This window comes from Triticum aestivum, chromosome 2B, assembly GCF_018294505.1.
Source record: "Triticum aestivum cultivar Chinese Spring chromosome 2B, IWGSC CS RefSeq v2.1, whole genome shotgun sequence".
NCBI lineage: Eukaryota > Viridiplantae > Streptophyta > Magnoliopsida > Poales > Poaceae > Triticum > Triticum aestivum.
The window spans coordinates 664,821,021-664,844,398 of record NC_057798.1 but is presented as its reverse complement, the minus strand read 5'-3'; the positions used below and the strand labels follow the sequence as shown (position 1 = coordinate 664,844,398).

At 46.5% G+C, this 23,378-nt stretch overlaps 1 protein-coding gene across 2 annotated transcripts; it reads left to right on the top strand.

Moving 5' to 3' along the window:
* Window positions 1–921: 921 nt before the first annotated feature.
* Window positions 922–22,624, top strand: LOC123046584 (uncharacterized). 2 transcript variants are annotated; one of them, XM_044469980.1, is made up of 14 exons: window positions 922–1,292; window positions 2,177–2,716; window positions 2,822–3,961; window positions 4,491–4,815; window positions 11,331–11,586; window positions 11,678–11,894; window positions 12,494–12,843; window positions 13,000–13,521; window positions 15,852–17,052; window positions 17,158–17,511; window positions 17,710–18,025; window positions 19,188–21,757; window positions 21,856–21,971; window positions 22,121–22,624. In XM_044469980.1, exons 1-14 carry the CDS (start codon window positions 1,212–1,214, stop codon window positions 22,464–22,466), a joined length of 8,334 nt encoding a protein of 2,777 aa, XP_044325915.1. In that variant the 5' UTR covers window positions 922–1,211; the 3' UTR covers window positions 22,467–22,624. The 2 variants fall into 2 exon arrangements, with proteins under 2 accessions (XP_044325915.1, XP_044325916.1); XM_044469981.1 differs by lacking the exons at window positions 922–1,292; window positions 2,177–2,716; window positions 2,822–3,961; window positions 4,491–4,815 and adding an exon at window positions 8,300–11,196.
* Window positions 22,625–23,378: the final 754 nt, after the last annotated feature.

Here is a 23,378-nt window from a genome sequence, read left to right as displayed (position 1 = left end):
CTGACGGACGGAACCGCATATGTAGAGCCACGGTCTGAAGTACTACCTCCGTCCTGGTTTATAGGTTCCTTTATAGTTTGTGCCAAATTTTGACTAAATATTTAACTAACAAAATGTTAATGCATGTCAAGAAAAATTATATTTTTATTTGAATATAGTTTTTAAAAATATAATGTTTGGTGACATGCGTGAAATTTTTATTAGTTTAATCTATGATTAAAATTTGACACGAAATATAATGGGGACCAATAAACCCGGACGGAGGTAGTACTCCCTCTATCCCAAAATATATGAACATTTTTAATACTACATTAGTGTCAAAAGCACTCTTATATCATGGAACGGACAGTGTACTTACTTCGTATTGACCGTATTCTTCAATACAGTGACGAAAGTGAACTTTCAGCAATGACGAATTTGACTCTTTTCACTACTTCCTCCGTCTAGGTGAGTAATTCATCTTAGGTTGTGCACCGTGACCAAGGAGGAGGAGAAAACGAGAGAACTTAATGTTCATTTTGCTAATTAATAGCATTGCATGCAATAAACTAACCACTGCATGTCATGTTTGGTAGTCTCAAGTCATTAAAAGCATGCACACCTCACATCTTTTATTGGTTGATATGTCAAGAAACAAAAAACAAAGTAGAATTTAACGCACCGCGCTTAAGTGTTTTGGGATTATTTGGTTTTCGTAAGATGACTTACACACCTAGACGGAGGGAGTACCACCTCGAACGGTTTTACCGTACCAGTCCGCTCCGTAAAACCGGAGCCACTCCCCCCACTCCGCGCACTGTGCACCTGCGCAGCAGTCCATTCACCGCGACCCGTGAGAAAGGGGCACGACTCCCGAGCCTCCCATTGATCACTCCCTCCCTCCCTCCCTCCCTAGAACCCCAGAAGCCTAGCCCCTAGTGGTATCTTCCTCCCAGAAGCAAAAGATTTCTGCCTGCGCGGCAGTAAACACGCCCCCTTCCCCTCTCACGTCCCGTCGAGGCGTCGACCACTCCCCTCCCGCTTTTCTCCACACGGCGCAGCCGCTCGCAGCAGCCTTTGACCCGGCGCGACTCCTCCACGCCCCCTTCCTTCCGCTTCCTCCTCGCCAATGCCGCCTGCTGCTCGCTCGGGTCTCCGCGCGTGAGAGGCCAGGACGCGAGCGCGAGAGGGCGGACGGCGATAGCTAGTGCGATAGCCCGGTCTCCGGCGACATGGGGGAGACGGATTTGGGCGACGTGGTGCTCTCCTGGTCCATCCGGGACATCAACGACGACGGCCTCTACAGGGCCAAGGTACGTGCGTGAGTGCGTCCCTCATCGACCCCTCCGTCGGCGCGGCTAGCTCCGGTCTGATGATTTCCGCCGTTGCCAGCTCGAGCCATTTCGTTTTCCAATCTGTGCGTGTGTACTACGGACCCCCAACTGACCAAGTGTATGCACGCTAGCTTTAATCTGGTGATTGATTAGTCGCTTCTAGTGCACTGTTTGTTCACTGCTTGTTAGTGATGTGTAACCCAAGTTGGCCATTCTGATCCAAGTGTCAGGGAAGTGCAGCCGGCTTGTTTCGACAGTCTCTTATGGTCCCGTAATCGTTGCACACTTTGACAGACACACTTTGACTGCTCGTTAATGTGTAACCCAAGCTGGCCATTCTGACCCAAACATTCTGATGCATGTTTGGGCAGCCTCTGATCACGTAATCGTTGCACGGTTGGTGACAGACACTTGGTATTTCAGGAAATTGCATGCTGCTTGTTGGTGCCATGTGTGCCTGATCTATAAATGCCATGCATGATTTCTAAATCACAGGGGGAGGTGTCTCCTGCTGTTCAAAATGAGATTTGCTATGCCCATGATGCAGGCTCATTGTGATGTGTTGTGATGTTGTGTACGTTGGTGACACTTTTTTCTATGACAGGTTTTGTCTTTGGTTGATTAGCGTAACCTCCTAGGCAGTTGTGCTCCTAGCTGATGCGAGCAGCTCATGCCCTGTATTTAACCATTTATCCTTGCTTGATCTTGCTGCAGATGAAATTGACCACATAGCGCTCTTCTGCTAGCATTGGTTTTTCTAGAACTTGCCATAATTAGTTGCATGCCATTTCTGTGCTCAAGCGATTATGAAAGAATCTTTTGCTACCTATAATCATATTTTCGTTTATACCCTTTTTATGTAGGTTGAGACTATTCCCTGCAAGTTCAAGTCACTTGATCACTATCTCCAATCGTATCGTGTTCCTCTGATCGAAGAAACCAGGGCATATCTGTGCTCACGCCTTGAACTCATCAATGAAGCATCCTCGTCAAAAATACTTTCCTTGCAGGTAGCAGGAAAACCAGGATTATACTTCATGGATGTGGACTTTGGCGACAATGATGCTGGTTTTTCTACCGAGGCATACACGGCAAAGAATGGTGACATATTCATTTTGTCTAGCTTGAAACCTGAAGCTGCAGAGGACTTCAATCGCTATGGTGTCACATATTGCTTGGCAATGGTTACTGAGGTTTCTTTGGATGATGAATACCAGAAGGGTTTCAGAGTTAAAGTCGCAAAGGATATTGGTTTGGAAGAACAAGACTTAAGTAAATTCAGACATGCAATATTTATCAGTAATATCACGACAAGCATACGGATATGGAAAGCACTTTCCTTTGACACACACATGAATGACAATTTCATAGTAATCAAGTCGTTGTTAGCCCCAACAAATTTGGTAATATAACCTGGATAGTTGTGTTTTAGTTTTACTTGCTTTTTTTCTTGACCACTAGAATTGGTCTCTAACTTTTTGAACTCCTCTCTGTTGGGTCTTCTGCAGGGTGATGATGTATGTGGTATCTGCGTTGAAGAGGATGGGGGCTGTTTGCCTAATTTGACAGAGCAATTACTTTCGATTAACCTTAATCAATCACAAGTGGATGCTATTGAATCTGTGATCTCAGCTGTACGATGTAGGCATATGAACCTCTTGAAGCTTATATGGGGTCCACCAGGTACTGGAAAGACCAAGACTGTTAGTGCTTTACTATGGGCTTTGGCGTGTATGAAATGCAGAACTCTTACTTGTGCCCCCACTAATGTTGCTATCGTTGGAGTTTGCACTCGTTTCCTTCAAAACTTGAAGGATTTCAACCAGCACATTGACGAAAACAGTCTACCGTTGTCTCTTGGAGATGTCGTGCTGTTTGGGAACAAGCAGAGAATGGACATCACCGAGGATCTTCAGGAAGTTTTCTTGGATTTTCGTGTGGACGAACTTCTTGAGTGCTTTTCATTTTTGTCTGGATGGAGGTACAGAATAGCTTCAATGGTATCCTTTTTTGATGACTGTGTGTCACGTTACGATATGCTTCTTGAGGATGAAGAAAAGAGTGATCCTGCGAGCTTTCTGGACTTCATAAAGAAGCAGTTTGATGTGACAGCAGCAGCTCTGAAAAGATGCATCGTGAAGTTGTGGGTTCACCTTCCTGGAAGGTGCTTTTCTCGCAATAGTGCCATAAATATATCTACGTTGCTTAATATGCTGGGAAAATTTGGCACCCTTCTGTGCGACGTAGACTTGACAGACGAGGGCTTGAAAAGGGTCCTTCGTTGTTTGTCAACTGAAAACTCTGTTTGTGCACAGCCTATATCTTTTATTGAGAAAGAACTGGATGGAGCAAGGTGTACATGCCTTAAATTGCTTAAAGATCTACAACACTCTCTTAATTTACCCACTGGAGTAGACAAAAACTGGCTCCAGAGCTACTGCATACGTAATGCTACACTTCTGTTCTGTACTACTTCTAGCTCTTATCTGCTGCATTACATGGAGATTGCACCCCTCGACGTCTTAATTGTTGACGAGGCTGCTCAGGTGCGGGAGTGTGAGTTGGTGATCCCACTACGTTTGCATCGGTTGAAGCATGTTGTTTTGGTAGGAGATGACTGTCAGCTGAGTGCAATAGTTAAAAGTCAAGTAAGTTTCGTCTTACCCTCTTTATACTGTATATATGGTGTCATAATTTCATTCCATAGTATCGGTTCAGTTGTCTACAACATCAACTTCTGATACTAAAATGCCACAACACCTTTTTAGCTATTGGTGCATCTGTCCACAACACTAGTAATCACGCACGTGAATGCACGTCTTGTCTAACATAAATTAATAAAAAAACAATTTTACCGTACAGTGTTCATTTTAACATTGGAAAGTCAATGAAGATTTAAACCATAAAAGTTGCAAACAGCAAAATCAACCAAACATGGAAATGTCTGCATTGGATAATTTTAATATTTCTCTTCAAGTTGGATGGATAACACAATCCATACACCAGTTCAAATGGCTCAAAAACTAGCTGGATTTGTTACAAGTATTTTTGGGATATTTGGTATAGGTCTTTTTGGGAGATTGGTTCATGATAATCTTAGTTCTTACCTTTCATTTGGAAACAAGCTGGATATGTTCATGATAATTGTAGTTCTTACCTTTCATTGTTTCTCTTTAGGTATGCAGAGAAGCTGGCTTCAGTACAAGTCTTTTTGTGAGATTGGTTACTCTGAAATTCGATAAACATTTGCTGAATATACAGTATCGTATGAATCCTTGTGTTAGCCAGTTTCCAAATGCTCAGTTTTATGAGAGGAAGATTTTAGATGGTTCAAATGTCTTGTCTCCTAGCTATAACAAGGATTATGCATGCCTCCCTTTCGGCAGCTACACTTTTATAAATGTCACGGATGGAAGGGAAGACAAAGAAAGCACCGGAAACAGTCGAAGAAACATGGTTGAAGTTGCTGTTGTGCTGCACCTGATCCAAACCATTTTTAAATGTATGTCTAAGCTGAAACCTATCTTTTCTCGCAACCTCAATATCCTGCCTCGATCTCCTTGATAGTTATTAATTTGTTTCTATATGAAGCTACTTGGCTGATATAAGATGCAACTTTAGAAGCTTATATGCTCTTCCTTTCTTGTATTACATGTTGTGTTTTTTTTTAGAAAAGGAGGATCACCCCCGGCCTCTTGTATTACATGTTGTGTAACCTTCATTGATATGGTGATCACTGCAATAATTTATGTTCAACAATCCAGTTTGTTACTTAACTCCGCCTATGTTGTCTCAACATAGCCGGTCCCAAGCCCGGGTAAAGGAGGAGGGTTGTGATAGGCTTGGCGAGCCAACGTAAAAACTCAGCCACTCTTATGGAGATGAAACCCAAAAGATTTTTGTTGGGGCGTAACCCTCTCAGCGACGCGCCACATCGGAACCCGGGTGTGGTGGAAAATGGGCAAGGGCCGGGCCGTCACCCCCCAAGTGGCGCGCCGTATCTTGATCCGGATACGGTGGCAAGTGAGCGAGGATCGGGTCGTCGCATCCTTAGTGGCGCGCTACATCGGCGCCCGGATGTAGTGGAAAATGAGCAAGGGTCTTCGCATTTGACTCGACGAGTGCAAAGGGTAAGGAAGCTAGCCGAGCCTAGGAGGATTCGCTTAGGTAGCTGGAACGTAGGGTCTCTGACAGGGAAGCTTCGGGAGCTAGTTGATGCAGCAGTGAGGAGAGGTGTTGATATCCTTTGCGTCCAAGAAACCAAATGGAGAGGACAGAAGGCGAAGGAGGTGGAGGATACCGGCTTCAAGCTGTGGTACATGGGGACGGCTGCAAACAGAAATGGCGTAGGCATCTTGATCAACAAGAACCTCAAGTATGGAGTGGTAGACGTCAGGAGACGTGGGGACCGGATTATCCTGGTCAAGCTGGTAGCTGAGGACTTGGTTCTCAATGTTATCAGCGCATATGCCCCGCAAGTAGGCCACAATGAGAACACCAAGAGGGAGTTCTGGGAAGGCTTGGAAGACATGGTTAGGAGTGTACCGATTGGTGAGAAGCTCTTCATAGGAGGAGACCTCAATGGCCACGTGGGTACATCTAACACAGGTTTTGAAGGGGCGCATGGGGGCTTTGGCTATGGCATCAGGAATCAAGAAGGAGAAGATGTCTTAAGCTTTGCTCTAGCCTACAACATGATTGTAGCTAACACCCTCTTTAGAAAGAGAGAATCACATCTGGTGACTTTTAGTAGTGGCCACACTCTAGCCAGATTGATTTCATCCTCTCGAGAAGAGAAGATAGGCGTGCGTGCCTAGACTGTAAGGTGATACCTGGGGAGAGTGTTGTACCCCAGCATAAGCTGGTGGTTGCTGACTTCCGCTTTCGGATTCGTGTCCAGCGGGATAAGCGTGCCAAGGTCGCTAGAACGAAGTGGTGGAAGCTCAAGGGGGAGGTAGCTCAGGTGTTCAAGGAGAGGGTATTTAAGGAGGGCCCTTGGGAGGAAGGAGGGGATGCGGACAATGTGTGGATGAAGATGGCGACTTGCATTCGTAAGGTGGCCTCGGAGGAGTTTGGAGTGTCCAGGGGAAGGAGAAGCGAAGATAAGGATACCTGGTGGTGGAATGATGATGTCCAGAAGGCGCTTAAAGAGAAGAAAGATTGCTTCAGACGCCTATACCTGGATAGGAGTGCAGACAACATAGAGAAGTACAAGATGGCGAAGAAGGCCGCAAAGCGAGCTGTTGGTGAAGCAAGGGGTCGGGCATATGAGGACCTCTACCAACGGTTAGGCACGAAGGGAGGTGAAAGGGACATCTATAAGATGGCTAAGATCCGGGAGAGGAAGACGAGGGATATTGGCCAAGTCAAATGCATCAAGGACGGAGCAGGCCAACTCTTGGTGAAGGACGAAGAGATTAAGCATAGATGGCGGGAGTACTTTGACAAGCTGTTCAATGGGGAGAATGAGAGTTCTACCATTGAACTGAATGACTCCTTTGATGAGACCAGCATGCGTTTTGTGCGGCGCATCCAGGAGTCTGAGGTGAAGGAGGCTTTAAAAAGGATGAAAGGAGGCAAGGCGATGGGCCCTGATTGTATCCCCATTGAGGTGTGGAAAGGTCTCGGGGACATAGCGATAGCATGGCTAACCAAGCTTTTCAACCTCATTTTTCGGGCAAACAAGATGCCAGAAGAATGGAGACGGAGTATATTAGTACCAATCTTCAAGAACAAGGGGGATGTTCAGAGTTGTACTAATTACCGTGGAATTAAGCTGATGAGCCATACAATGAAGCTATGGGAGAGAGTCATTGAGCACCGCTTAAGAAGAATGACAAGCGTGACCAAAAATCAGTTTGGTTTCATGCCTGGGAGGTCGACCATGGAAGCCATTTTCTTGGTACGACAACTTATGGAGAGATATAGGGAGCATAAGAAGGACTTGCATATGGTGTTCATTGACTTGGAGAAGGCCTATGATAAGATACCGCGGAATGTCATGTGGTGGGCCTTGGAGAAACACAAAGTCCCAGCAAAGTACATTACCCTCATCAAGGACATGTACAATAATGTTGTGACAAGTGTTCGAACAAGTGATGTCGACACCGATGACTTCCCGATTAAGATAGGACTGCATCAGGGGTCAGCTTTGAGCCCTTATCTTTTTGCATTGGTGATGGATGAGGTCACAAGGAGTATACAAGGAGATATCCCATGGTGTATGCTCTTTGCGGATGATGTGGTGCTAGTTGACGATAGTCGGACGGGGGTAAATAGGAAGTTAGAGTTATGGAGACAAACCTTGGAATCGAAAGGGTTTAGGCTTAGTAGAACTAAAACCGAGTACATGATGTGCGGTTTCAGTACTACTAGCTGTGAGGAGGAGGAGGTTAGCCTTGATGGCCAGGTGGTACCTCGGAAGGACACCTTTCGGTATTTGGGGTCAATGTTGCAGGAGGATGGGGGTATTGATGAAGATGTGAACCATCGAATCAAAGCCGGATGGATGAAGTGGCGCCAAGCTTCTGGCATTCTCTGTGACAAGAGAGTGCCACAAAAGCTAAAAGGCAAGTTCTACAGGACGGCGGTTCGACCCGTAATGTTGTATGGCGCGGAGTGTTGGCCGACTAAAAGGCGACATGTTCAACAGTTAGGTGTGGCGGAGATGCGTATGTTGAGATGGATGTGTGGCCACACGAGGAAGGATCGAGTCCGGAATGATGATATACGAGATAGAGTTGGGGTAGCACCAATTGAGGAGAAGCTTGTCCAACATCGTTTGAGATGGTTTGGGCATATTCAGCGCAGGCCTCCAGAAGCTCCAGTGCATAGCGGACGGCTAAAGCGTGCGGAGAATGTCAAGAGAGGGCGGGGTCGACCGATTTTGACATGGGAGGAGTCCGTTAAGAGAGACCTGAAGGATTGGAGTATCGACAAAGAGCTAGCTATGGACAGGGGTGCGTGGAAGCTTGCTATCCATGTGCCAGAGCCATGAGTTGGTTGCGAGATCTTATGGGTTTCACCTCTAGCCTACCCCAACTTGTTTGGGACTAAAGGCTTTGTTGTTGTTGTTGTAATCCAGTTTGTTACTTGTGTATCTTGTGATGTGTTAACTCCATCAATCTGGGTTTATGAAAAATTCAATTCTCTATGTTTTACCTGTTTAATAGGTAATGCTACATGTTTTACTTAGAAAACTGAGAACATTAAGTAGATGACTTGAAAGATGAAACATCATGCTCTATTACCGAAAAAGGCTTTCTCCCCGCTTTATAAATAAAGCAAACCGCCACAAGACATACAACCACAACAGGTCCACACACACACACCACCCAAGTACCACAACAAAGTATTAAGGTTCTGCTGAGGGCACAGCTCAACAAGCCCAGAAGAAAGAGAAAAAACAAAGCCTGCCCAGTGCAGGCGATCTAGTCAGGCTCCGGCGGAGGCGGCGGCGGCGGGGGCGACAGGCGGACGGCCATCGAGCGGAGATCGGCGATGAAGGCAGAGATGGCGTCCCGATCCAGGGGGCGGCTAAGCGGCCGCCAAAGCTGCAAGAAACCCGAGAATTTGTAGAGAGCATCAGTAGCGCGACGAAGAGGAGTACGCTGGATCACTAGCTTATTGCGAACGGTCCAAAGCGTCCAGGCAAGGACCCCAACCTCGAGCCACCTAATGTGGCGAGAGGACGAAGGGGACAATTGGAGTTCAGCAAATAAGTCCGGGAAATTGGTGTGGCACCAACTCCCACCGACAATCTCGCGAAAGCAGCTCCAGAGGAACCGGGCGGAGACGCAGGCGAAGAAGATGTGGTTGGAGTCCTCGGGAACAGCACAGAGGGGGCAGATACTAGTGCCCGGGCCATTATGCTTGTGGACCTCCACACCGGACGGGATCCGTCCACAGATCCACTGCCACATGAAGATGCGAATCTTCAGGGGGATGCGGACGGACCACACCATCGATAGGGGGAGGGGATCGGAGGAGGGGGCAATGGCCAAGTATAGCGATTTGGTAGAGAACTGGCCCGACGGCTCCAGGTGCCAGCGCACAAGATCCTGATCCCCATCCACCACCGGCTCATGCAGAGCAACGCAGTCAAGCAACTCACGCCAGGCGGCGGATTCCGCCGGCCCAAATGGCCGACGGAAAGCGAGGCGCCCTAAGTCAAGAAGGGCCCTATCAACAGAGATCATGGGGACGACAGCGATAGAGAAGAGGGTGGGGAAGCGGGCCGCAAAGGGAGAGTCGCCGGCCCAACGATCAAACCAGAAGAGCGTCGAGAGGCCGGACCCCACCGAGATAGAGGTACCAATGCGGAGCACCGGAAGAAGCTGGACGAGGGACTGCCAGAACTGAGAACCTCCCGATTTCTGGCAGAAGGCAAGGGGTTGACCACGTAGGTACTTATTCCGGATAATGTCCAGCCAGAGGCCACCATGACCCTGCGTGATACGCCACAGCCACCGGGATAGAAGGGCAATATTCATCCGTTTAGAGCACATGATGCCCAATCCACCCTGCTCCCTGGGCTTGCAAATGTCAGGCCAGCTGACCATGTGATACTTCTGCTTGCCATGCTCGCCAGCCCAGAAGAATCGGGACTGGATTTTGGCAATCTCCTTATGGAGAGATTCATGGAGGCTGTAGAAACTCATAAGAAACAAGAGGAGGCTGGAGAGGGAGGAGTTGATAAGGATAGTCCGGGCCGCCTTGGAAAGCCACCTCCCCTGCCAGGGCTCGCATCTGGTCTGGAGCTTGGTCACGGAGGGGCGTAGGTCTGCGACAGAGAGGCGCGAGTCACTAATGGGCGTCCCAAGGTAGGTAGTGGGGAAAGAGCCCAGGCGGCAATTAAGTCTGTTGGCAATGGCCACAGACTCAGCGGGGGAATATCCCATGACCATAACATCGCTCTTATCGAAGTTGATCTTGAGGCCCGACATCTGTTGGAAGCAAAGGAGGAACTTGAGGTTGGTGATGTCCATCTCCGAGCCTTCGACCATGATGATCGTGTCGTCAGCATACTGGAGGATGGAGATTCCCGAGCCCCCAGAGAGGTGGGGGGTAATACCTCGGATGTGGCCCGCGGCTTTAGCCTTATCGAGAATGGAGGCCAAAGCGTCCATGACCATATTCAAGAGGAACGGGGAGAAGGGGTCGCCTTGGCGCACCCCACATAGGGTAGGGAAGAAGGGACCGATCTCGCCGTTGATGCTGACCGCCGTGGGACCGCAAGAGACCATTTGCATGACTCTCGTGATCCACCGGTCGTCAAAGCCCTTCCGAAGAAGGACTTCCCTAAGGAAGGACCAGCTAACCGTATCATAGGCTTTGTGAAAATCGATCTTCAGAAAGACCGCCTTCAGGCGCTTGACCCGGACCTCATGAAGAACCTCATGAAGCACCAGGACACCATCCAGGATGTACCGACCCTTAATGAAGGCTGATTGGTTAGGGTGGTTAATCCGATCTGCAAGCAGGGTCACCCTATTGGCGTACCCCTTGGGCAGGATCCGGAAGATCACGTTAATGACCGTAATCGGGCGGAACTGGCGGATGTCAGTCGCCCCAGGGACCTTGGGGATGAGGGAGATGGTCCTGAAGTTGAGGCGGCCTAGGTCAATAGATCCCACGAAGAATTCATCAAAGATGGCCATGACCTCTGGTTTAATCACGTTCCAGAAGGTCTGGAAGAAAATGACCGGAAGACCGTCCGGGCCCGGAGCAGAGGAGGAGTTCATACCCTTGATGGCCTCCCAGACCTCCTGCTCAGAGAAGGGGGCCGTCAGGGACGCGTTCTCTGCGTCAGAGACAAGTTGGGCGCCGGCCCAACAATCATGCTCTATTAGAGTTGTTGTCTGCTACATTTACCCACTTTTAGGTATTTGTTTCTATCTTCAGAGTGAAAAAGTAATACATAGTCAACTTCAGTTTGCTAAAGAAAATTATCTAACTAACCTTGTGCAAATCAACCCTGAAAGATCAGTAAATTTACCAGCTTAGTATTTTCTCCAGGTTGGAAAATTTCAGGCAAAGGGCTCAGCATTGGTGTGGTCTCTCCATATAGTTCTCAAGTTGATGCAATTAAAGGCAGACTTGGCAAAAAATACGACACATGTGATGGCTTTCATGTGCGGGTCAAGTCCATTGATGGTTTCCAAGGAGAAGAGGATGATATTATAATACTATCAACGGTTAGATCCAACGGGAACGGAGTTGTTGGATTTCTTGCTGATAACGGAAGAACAAACGTTGCTCTTACCAGAGCAAAGTGAGCATTTTTTCGGGCCTTTGTTTTGTTACTGTTTAAAGTATGTCATGTTGATGATATAATTCATCCAATGATGCTTTATTTGATGCAGGCACTGTCTTTGGATTGTTGGGAATGCTCATACACTGTATAAAAGTGGAACTGTCTGGACAGACCTTGTTGCTGATGCTCAAAGACGTAAATGTGTTTTCAATGCCCGTAATGATGCGGCCATATGTAAGTTGGTTTTGCAAGTAAAGCAAGAGCTTGATGAACTTGATGATCTTCTTAATGCTGATTCGGCGGTTTTCAACAATGCCAAATGGAAGGTAAGTAACATACTTTAGTCAGTTACTTTGACCATACTTTCATGTGCTGACTATTCTTTCATGTGCTCCCTCTATGTGCGTTTATTTTCCTCCTTTTTCTTTTTGCTAGTTAGTTTGCTTGGCTTCATCTTGTGTGGCTGTGCCATTTTGCGCTATTTTTTAATCACGTTTGGGCGCATGTTCAAGAACAAAATTAAGTAGGTTCTGTGACATTTAGTTTACTGGAATGCAAACCACATGTACACAGGTGTCTGATGAGACTCTTTGTAGTTGTCAGGGAGTTACTGGGTTTATTAAATTTACAATTCCTTTTTAGCATTTGACTTTTTGTGTGGTCATGAAGTGTGGCTTTAATTCTTGGGATCATCTATGTGGTCCACCTGTCTCTGTTATGCAGGTTGTAATTGGGGAGGTTTGTCATTAAGATTTACAGGGACATGTGCTACTTTGCATCATGCTATGTAAATATATGGTTCTTTCTACGTATTAAAGGCCATGTGTGAATCTCTTAACTTCTTTTTTGAAGAATATATCTGTTCTTCTTAGTTTCTTGAATGCATTCTCTCAGGCTCTAATTTGTGTATTGGTAAATTCAACAGGTCATTATTAGCGACGAGTTTAGTAAGTCTTTCACCAAACTGAAGTTGTCACAGCTCAGGAGGGAAGTACTCCAAAAGCTTATCAAACTTGGCAGTGGTTGGAGGACAACAGTTAGAAACTTAGATATACCTGGTGTTTCCAATCATGCAAAAGTATACAAGATCAGGGACCTTTATCTTATTTGGAACATTGACATGGAGAAAAGGGAAAGAAAGTATATCCAGATAATAAAAATTTGGGACCTACTCTCACAACAACATGTTGCAAGAACAGTTCAACGTCTCGAGGTTGTTTTTTCCATGTACACAGATGATTACCTGGATCATTGCAGAAGAGTGCAGACACTTGGGTATGTGTTGTTCATTGTTAGTGGGCTATTCTCTGGTTCCTCGTGTTCTTTTACCTTTTATGCTTGAAATGAACTGTTTGTAAATACTCATGCTTACAAATGAGTTGCTTGTAGACATTCTTCTTATTTTCTGTCTCCTTTTTTGGGTGGTAACAGGAAACTGGAGGTTCCTATGGTTTGGAATGTTGAGCATGATATTATTCGCTTTAAGAAGGATTGCAGAATTGATGCTCAGGAAGAGCATGATGTCGTGGATGCATCACATGCCATGGAAAATTCAAAAGTTAGCGAAAGCTTCTTGCTTATGAAATTCTACTCGTTATCCACTGGAGTGGCAAAACATTTGCTGACAGCTTCTGATGGTTCGGAAATCGATATCCCCTTTGAACTGACTGATGAAGAAAAGATGATAATCCAATTCCCGCTCACTAGTTTTATACTTGGGAGGTCAGGCACTGGAAAAACCACTGTATTGACAATGAAACTGTATCGAAGAGAGCAACAGTCATTGATTGCCTCCCAGGGTCTAAATTTGGATGGTGATGATTTATATGGGATGGATGACAAAAATATTATGGCACTGAACGACATAGGAGAAAGTTTTGTGAAACAAGTGTTTATAACTGTAAGCCCAAAGCTGTGTTCAGCCATAAATAATCACATTTCTGGACTTAAAAGGTAAGTCTGTCGAACTAGTGACCTATTTAGAAGTTTACACATGTTTAGTATTTTCAAGCATGTTTGTAGATACATTTAAAGTGGGCAGAAATATGTGCACAAGTTGGTTCAAGATAATTTGTCACTGTACTCACTCCATTCCACTGTATTTATGACAATTTCTTTTTATTTGCATGGGTACTGTATTTATAACTTCAAACTCTTTACATTCTTCCTTAGTCATCACCTTACCCAAAAAGGCTTTCGCCCCGCTTTATATATAAAGCAATGATCATCCACAATTCGATACAAACGCACGCCACCAGAACACACACACACACCCAAGGCAGGATACATAGGCGCTGAGTGCAGCAACACCACCCCTAGCACTACAAGAGCAACCGGGGGACTTCAACCGTGAACATGCCACCGCGATGAGATCAAGCCACATACGATGGACTGTGGGCTCCAAGGCGGCGCCTTCAAGAAGGTTACAGCACTAAAACGTCGCCACCGCCCGAGCCGAGGATCAGAGTTTCCCCTGGAGCAACATGCGGGCAGGAGAGCCACGACGACGCCTTCAAGAAGGGAACGAGCTTCGCTGCCGCCGGTCCGTCCAAAGATAGATCAGATTTTCACCCCGGCCAATACTCACCGCCACCAAACACAACACCCCGGCGACCACGCCGCCCACACAGCCATGGCCACCAGGCAGCACCCCGCCAAAGGCTCTGCCCATGAGCACCTTGGTACCACCACCAGGGCCGCCGCCCCGGCATCCAAGACCTTGACACCACCTCACCCAAGACAAGCCGCTACCCCAACCAAAGAGACGAGCGAAAGGATCCGCCTTTCTCACACCTGGGCGGCCCCAGCGCCGAGACCCAATAGGCCGGCCAAAAACTGGCCTCCATCAATCAGTCCTGCTGCTGGGTGCGAGACGAGCTTGGTCCTACTACCGGGCACGAGACGAGCTCGGCCTTGCTGCCGGGTGCGAGACGAGCGATGGACCACAGCTGGGGGAGGGCGAACCCTTTGACGAAAGTAGCGCCCGATGACGAGGAGAGAGGTCGAAGGCCGACACAAGCAGCCTACGGACGAGCCGCCACCGAGCCGACCTGCTAAGCTGCCGTGGAGCCACCCACGACCGGAGCAGCAGTCACACCGGGCCACTGCCCAACCCGCGCATTCCGGCGAGCTCCAAGCATCGGAGCCGCCGGGCACGCACCCGCGCCACCAGCCACCATGGCCGTCGACTACACCAGATCCGCGACACAGGCCCGCGCAGCCGACGCGTCACCACCGGCCATCCCGCCGCCGAGCCACCACCACATTGCCCACGAGCACCATTCGGACCGCGCCCAACCTCACCTACCCGGAGCAGCACAAGCTCTGATCTGCCTTGGGCCTAGATCGAGTCCGCCCGAGCACAAACTCTAGGTCGTAGCCACCTTGACGAGCGCTCGCTGCTCGCCGCCGACCCGTACCTAGGAGAAGGGAGATCACAATCGCCACCCGCACCCCGTCGTCCAGCAGCAACGCCGTGCCGTGCCCCTGCCGACGACCCATGCAACCCCCACGAGCTACCACCATCGCGCCAACCCGAAGCACGGGAGGACCCAGCCGGAGCCAGCACCAGCCACCGGAGGGACGCCCCAGCCAGGGGCCGCCACCATCGCCGGTGCGAAGCCCAGCACCACTCGAGGTGCCGGCGGCCAGATCTGGCCGCACCAGATCGAGCCACGACGGTCACCACGGGCGCGCAGCGAGCGGCTCCCCACGCCGCCGCCAGGAGTCGCCGCGGGAGCGCGGCACGCGCGTGACCCCGCCGTCGACGCCCATGGCCGTGCCGCCACGCCCCGCCGCCAGCGCGCCGCCACCGGCTGGAGTTGCCCGCCCGCGACGAGCCTGCCAGCCGTGGGGAGAGAGGCTCCCGCTGCCGCCTTTGCCCGGGCGCGCCCCGGCGGCGGCGAGGAGAAGGGATGGAGAGGAAGGGGCCCTCTTTCGGCGGCTAGGGTTGGCTCGCCCGCGGGAGCGGGAGCGGGTGGGATACGCTGTTCGGTCCGCTCGTCTTGCTGTTGTCATCACCTTTTGAAGTGTTAGGGGTTCAATACATCTGAAGTACATTTTTTCTCTGATATACTTTAATAATTTTAAAGAACACTATACCTATGGGGACTAGCCCTTATGGGTGGGCTCGGCTTGCCCTCACACGAAGAGCCAACCAATAAACGCTCCGTTTTTTTGGGGTTGAAATTTGCATTTTCCGAATGATATTCACTATTAGTATTTTGTGAGTTATATGAATCATGTTCCTCATATTAGTTCTAAGTTATTTCAATCTTTTATAGGTTTGTTTGTGGTGATGTCTCTAATCAGCCTAGCATTCTTCATATGCACGCCATCTTTGATGACCAGGAAGAGTTCACAGAAATACCTGAGAGTTTTAGCAATCTACCTCATGAGCACTATCCTCTTATTATAACATATCGAAAGTTCTTGATGATGCTTGATGGAACATGCCAGACGTCATTTTTTGATGTGTTCTATGGCGAACTGAAGTCTAGTGTTGATAGAGGGTATTCAAAATCTCATGCGCTGGAAACGTCTATTGAATTAAAGGAAGTTACCTATGAGAAATTTGCTGCTTCGTATTGGCCTCGTTTTAATGCAGACCTGACCAAGAACCTTGATGCATCCACTGTCTTCACTGAAATAATTTCTCATATAAAGGGTAGATATCAAGCAAGCATGCCTTACACCGGCAATCTTGGAAGACAAGATTATGTGATGCTCTCAGATAAAAGATTTTCATCTCTGAACAGCGAGAAGAGAGATAGGATTTATAATATTTATGTTGATTATGAGAATATGAAATCCACTGCCAGAGAGTTTGATTTGTCAGATTTCGTCAATCGTCTTCACATCAATCTTGTATCCGAGGGCTACAAAGGAGATCTGGTGGATTTTGTTTACATAGATGAGGTGCAGGATCTAACCATGACACAGATAGCACTTCTTAAGTATGTCTGCAGGAACTTCAAGGAAGGCTTTCTTTTTGCTGGTGACACGGCCCAGACTATAGCAAGGGGTATCGATTTCAGGTTTGAAGATATCCGTTCACTTTTTTATACTGCATTTCTCTCAGAAACTGAAATGTTTAATCAAGGACTTCGACATGGAAAACAAGTCCAACTCTCTGATATGTTCCAACTGTCTCAGAATTTCCGCACGCACTGTGGCATCCTTCACATGGCACAAAGTATCATGAGCCTTCTGTACTTCTTTTTCCCGTCAAGTGTTGACAAGCTTAATCCAGAGACTGGACTTGTATATGGAGAAGCTCCCGTGCTGCTGGAATCTGATAATGATGAAAATGCAATTATGACTATATTTGGAGAAACCAAAAGTAAGCATGGTAACATGCATGGGTTTGGTGCTGAGCAAGTCATATTAGTTCGTGATGATGCTACCAAAAAACAAATTGTTGATCTTGTTGGTAAACAGGCTCTTGTTTTGACTATTGTTGAATGTAAGGGCCTTGAGTTCCAGGTATGAGCATCTAAGTTCACTAAATTTGTGTCCATTTTGCCAAAAAAAAAGGTTAAATGTCATGTTTAAGATTTTGATTATTCTTACTTTGAATACATTGTGTAGGATGTGCTGTTGTACAACTTTTTTGGCTCGTCACCCTTGAAAAACAAATGGAGAGTTCTGTACGGCTACATGAAAGATAGAGATATTATAGCACAATCTGAGGAGATCTCTCATCCGGGTTTCGACAGAAGCAAGCATCATCTTCTATGCTCAGAGCTGAAGCAACTCTATGTTGCAATCACACGCACGAGGCAAAGACTCTGGATATGTGAGAATACAGATGATTACTGTCGACCGATGTTTGACTATTGGAAGAAGTTGTGTCTTGTAGAGGTTAGATTACTTGATCCTTCCCTCATTCAAGCAATGCAGACAGGAAGTAGTACAGATGATTGGAGGCTACGGGGAATCAAGGTTAGTGATCTTCTTACTTGTTTGTTGTGGAAAGCCAGTTTACCTTGCTATGCATTATGTATTCAGACCTTTTTGCTTTCATGGAATTCATGGGACTTTTATGTCTGACAATTGGTCTATGCATATCTACTTACTATTTTACTGCAATTCTCTTTCGAGGTTGTTATACCATCTCAGAAGTGCTCTTTTTTCTTGTAGTTATTCAACGAGAGGCAATTTGAAATGGCTACGATGTGTTTTGAAAAAGCTGGTGATGCATACAAAGAGAAGTGGGCAAGAGCTGCCGGACTTGTAGCAATTGCTGAACGTGCCACATCCTCAAAATTGGAGAATGGCAAGGCTCCAATGCAAACAGCATCAGAGATTTTTGAGTCCATAGGCATGCATGAGAAAGCTGCTATGTGCTATATGAAATTAGGTGACCACAAAAAAGCATCAGAGATTTATGAGTCCATAGGCATGCATGAGAAAGCTGCTACGTGCTATATCAAATTAGGTGACTACAAGAAAGCAGGTCTGCTGACTCTCCATCATTTTCAAGCTGTATTCATACTTCTGAGATTTATCATTCCATAACGTTTTTAAAATAAGTTGTTCCTAAAGACTTACCATATTACTGTAGTAAATACCTTCAATTTTGTAAACATTCATGCAGGTTTTTAGCTTTCACATGGACAGTCTTTAGACTCTTTACATCACACTCCACGCTGCTTTTTTTTCGAAAAGGGGGGATTCCCCGGCCTCTGCATCAGAAAGATGCATACGGCCATCTTATTAACAAAATAAAATAGTGCCAACATGGTTCGAAAGGTCTCAAAAAGTAAAAAAAGCACATAAAGCTCACACAGAGCCAAAGAGGGCTAGAAACATCAACTAGCCAAGACAAGACGCCACAACCGGCTGGCTAAAACTAGATAGGGATACTAAATGCCTATCCTATTACATGACCGCCATCCAAACCGGTTGAAGATATCCCGAGCTACCATCTCCCAGCGAAAAGACCTAGTAACCAAATGCTCCCTGGCCTCCGTCTGGGTGAGTAGCGACCACGAACGGATCAGTGCCGTAGCTCGGAATAAGACCTGCAAAAAGTGTATACATGATATTCTGTTAAAAACCAAATCATTTCTGCAAGTCCTGAAAGTCCACAGCAAAGCACAAACTCCAACCCGAATATGTCTCGCTAAGTCAGGCTCAATCCCATTAAGCCATGTCCCAAATAACGCATTAACAGAATTCGGTGGATTGATATTAAAAGCAATGTGGACCGTCTGCCAAAGTACCTTGGCCAACGGGCAATCAAAAAAGAGGTGTTTGATAGTCTCATCCCGATCGCAGAAACTACACCTAGTAGGTCCTGTCCAATTACGCTTTATCAAGTTGTCCTTAGTTAAAATAACTTGTTTATGGACAAACCACATAAACACTTTTATTTTCAAAGGGACTTTGACATCCCAAACATGCTTGGACGTAGGAATGGAGTTCGAATTAATAACATCAATATACATTGATTTAACCGTGAATGCTCCAGACTTAGTCAACTTCCAGCGTAATTCATCGGGTTGTTGTGAAAGCTGGACTTCCATCAGTCTCCTAACTAGACGGAGCCATTCTTCCCAACGATTGCCCGCTAGCGCTCGTCGGAACTGAATATTATTTTCCTTGCATTTCCCTAGGTATGGTCTACATGCAAAAATGTGGTGCTTCCTGGCTTGAGGATGCTGGTATCTGTTTTGCTAGGGCTGAATGCTGGTCGGAGGCAGCTGAAGTGTTCTTCAAAGCTAAATGTTACCCCGAGTGTTTCTCAATGTGCTCGAAAGGAAAACTATTCAATCTTGGCTTGCAGTTCCTGCAGCAGTTGGAGGAGGAACATTTGCTTCAGAATTCAAAATCCTTAGAGGTTTCTGCTATTAGAAAGACGTATCTTGAAAATTGTGCTCAGCATTATTCTGAGTGTGGTGACATAAAGCGTATGATGCCTTTTGTTAAGGCTTTCAGTTCTATGGATCATGTACGGGCATTCTTGAAGTCTAAGTTTCTTCTTGAAGAACTGTTTAGCCTAGAGGTGGATATGGGTAATTTCCTTGAAGCTTCAGAAATAGCAAAGCATAAAGGAGATGTCTTACTTGAGGTAGACATGCTTGAGAAGGCAGATTTGTTTGAGGATGCAACACGGCTTCTCCTCCTCCATATCATTGTAGATTCTTTTTGGTCTTCAAATAGCAGAGGGTGGCCTCCTAAAAGATATCCAGAGAAGGAGCAAATGCTTGCAAAAACCAAAGAGATGGCAAAAAAGGTCTCTGAGTGCTTCTACTGCCTTGTTTGCCTGCAAGCTGATGCACTGTCAGACATGAACAAGTCTCTTGCCAGTTTAAATTGCACTTTTCTTGAAAGCAGAAAATGTGGTAACTTCTTTGTTGAATTCATCACTTCCCGTTCGATTCTTGATGTCCACCTTCAGTCTCGAGCCTCTGGATACAATTTGGAATTAGGGCCAGGATCTGAAGATGAAAGTAGCTGTAATGATATGGTGACTCATAACCAGATATCACCCCAAACCCTAGCGTATGCCTGGAATCACTGGAAGTCAATCGTAATGAAAGTACTATCTCATCTTCGCCACACTGATGGTCCAGAATTAAATGAATACGAAGATCTTTGCGTTAAGTACTTTGGGTTGAGGAAAGATGGTGCCCGATACTTTGTGCTTAACATGGACTCAAGTTGGCTCTCTAGCACAAGCAGAAATTCTTTGCAGCAAGATGGCAACAGATGTTGGCTGGATGTCCTTCAGTATCATTCATGTGCCCAGTCTTTCTTGATGAATGAGTTGTCTTCTGTTGGTTTCAGTGTACTTAAGAAGTTGGAGTCCATTGCTCAAATTTCTCCAAAGCCATCATCTTCATATGCCCTGGTGAGAACTATCCTTATTGTAAAAGAGATAGCTAACTTTTTGGAAGAACCAGAGTTCAGTATGCCGAAAAGTACAATGAAGTTAAGAAGCTTCTCTGTTCTCTGGGAGCGTCGCTTCTTCGAGTTAATTTTTCTTGTCTGGAGAGATGGGGCAAGGAGGAGCCTCTTGCATATACTTGACTCACCAGCTTCGCATGGGCTGATTGCTGATTCCCTTGGTGCAAATCTTCAACCAACAAATAAAAATTTAACTCATGGGCATCTTGGGAGGACAACCATACTTCTGCTCCATGCAGCACGATTGGATGATGGACTGATTTCAAGGCTGCTACAGTACCTAGACAATGATTCTGAGTGGGCAGATTTTTATCGATGTTTGAAGATATTTCTTGATACTGGTGTTCTTACCTCCTTGATCTCGAACTTTAGGCTCGCCCTTGATTTTACCTTCAATTTTGTGACGTGGAGGGATGAACTGGACTACATATCTCCAATATGCTATGTGGGTCTGATGGAGTGCCTTGGTTTTTTGTCTTCAGCACACCTTCTACAGAAAGGTTGTATGTACTGCACGAAATCTCTGTTGGTCAATATGCTGGAATGCCGTACCAGCAAAGTTTACCTTGACACCTGCCTGGCAGCTACTTCAAGACCAGATTGCGATCTTGATCATACGGCGTCCGAATCAGGCCATTCAGGCCATTTCATATTAGAGACCATTATGACTATCTTGACAGAGAAGAAAATGCTTCAGGAGTGGGTCCAGAAGACTTCAACTCCTAGTTGTTCATACAAAGCAGTCCTCCTGAGATTAGTTGTCACACTTTATCCGCTGATCCTAACTCATGATCTGGAGATTTCCCATTATAAGCTCACAAATACTCTTCTGGAATGTGGAGTCTTTAAGGATTTACCTCTGGAGTTCTCTCAGAAGATTGTACATGCTTTACGAACGAGGTCTCGCAAACCAAGCAACTTCATAAGAGTGGTTGCTGATGCACTTGCTGCAATCGGAGATCGTCTGGTAGTTATGGGTTCACCTGAAGGCGCAGCAATCTGTGAAAACATAAACGCTTATATGATTAGCACAGAGGATTTGAGTGATGTTCACAAGGTAATGGCTCTTCTTTGTTCTGAAGAGGCAAGTTCTGTAAAGCAAGATGCCACACTGCCAGAAAAATCTGATGGTAACAAATTCTGCAATGTTGCTGGAAACGTTCCGAAGATTGTACAAGATAATAAGATGGAGAATATGGGAGAGATAGATTCAAGTGATGAGAGTACTGCCTTCTGGGAAAAGCTTGATACTTTTCAAGTCAACAAGGAAGGCCAGGTGAGTTTCATATGTTATAATGCCTGTTTTGTTATTTTTCCACTTTGTCCCATTGCTTCGCAGCTGCCAAATTATTCTGAAAAGCTGTTTTTCTGCAGAAAGATGCAAGGTTTATTGTTGAATTCCTTAGGAGTGCCGTTCCATGGCTGGCTGATGCACAATTGCTGGAAGAGGTCAGGCACATCTGCAGCGAGTTCGAAGAACGTACTGCCAGGTAACCAAATGCTGAATTAGGGCCAACTCTTATATTTCCTTAATGGCAGTAAAAATGCTGAATAGAAATTGGCAGACATGTATGAGTGACATCTTGTGAAACATGACTAGGTCATCCCTAGGTCTTCTGAAAATTTACCATCTGCGCAGGACGGAGAAGACAGCTTGTCTGACCGTGGAGGAGGATCTATTCTCAATGTGGCAAGACGGTGAGAACAAACTGCATACGATTATCAGCTATCTGCGTTCCGCAAGGGCGTCCATGAAAGAAGATGAAAGGAGGAATGAAGCTGCAGCCGGTGCCCAGCCGCAGACTGATGGAGCGGGCGAGCGAACCAGGCGTTCAGACAATGTTCCTGATAGGGGAGGAAGCAACACGGTGGAACCGGTGAAGGAAGAAGCTGTGTCGGCCGCCGGCCCGGCCTCGCAGAAGGCGGCACAGAAGCAGAAGGGCAGGAAGAAATCGAAGAAATGTAAAGGCCGTGGCAGGAAGTGAGCCGCTGTAGCTGTAGCCCGCGGTGTGGTTTCCCATCTGCAAACCGTCGGCTGCGTTGGAGAAACTTGTTTTGTACCGTCACTGTAAAACTAGCTTATGGGAAAGGCTTATTTGGCTGTGCGTGTCGTTTATGAGAAATATCGGATGGTTCTGACTTCTGTGACTGTGCATGTACGTAGTAGTTAGTACTTTTTACCGTGAATTATCCCTGATCCATCTACCTATATAAACATGCCGGGTTGTAGCTAGGGTTTATCATTTTGAATTCCCCAATTCTGCCTCTACGGCAAGGCATATTAGAGCATGTACAATGGTTCTATCTTAGAGATAAGGTGGAGGAGAGAGAATTTATAAGAATAGGCTTGTCTTCTCTTATTTAACACAATATGTCTCACCACATTTTTAGGAATAACTAGTTATTGAAGGTAAGACTAAGAGATGACCCATTATAGACATGTTTTTTTGTCATCTCTAAATTACATGCAAGACATAAGATAAGACTATCTTATCAACCATTGTACATGCCCTTACACTTCATACTCAAATCAATAGACGGAAAGTCCACCATAGTGACACCTGATCTGCCAAACTGGTAATCAAAACAAGAATTACTCGGAAGTGAATCGAGTTGCGGAGCAAGCATGGTTGAGATCTCATAAGAATCCCACTATTCTCTCCCCTCTCGTGGCGGTGGAGTGCAATTCGGTGTGGTGGCGATTAGACAACGACTAATCCACTCAGAGCACCAAGGTGGTTGTTGGGGAAATTTTTCTTGGTCGCAAAATTCCACGAAGGATTGGCGTCTCGGTGGCTTCTCCGGTCCTCTTGGACTCGTGTTGGTGTTCGTAGTGAGACAGCGTGGGTGGCGGCGCAACCGCAATGGCGCATGATGTTGGGCGGTGGTTTGGCTGG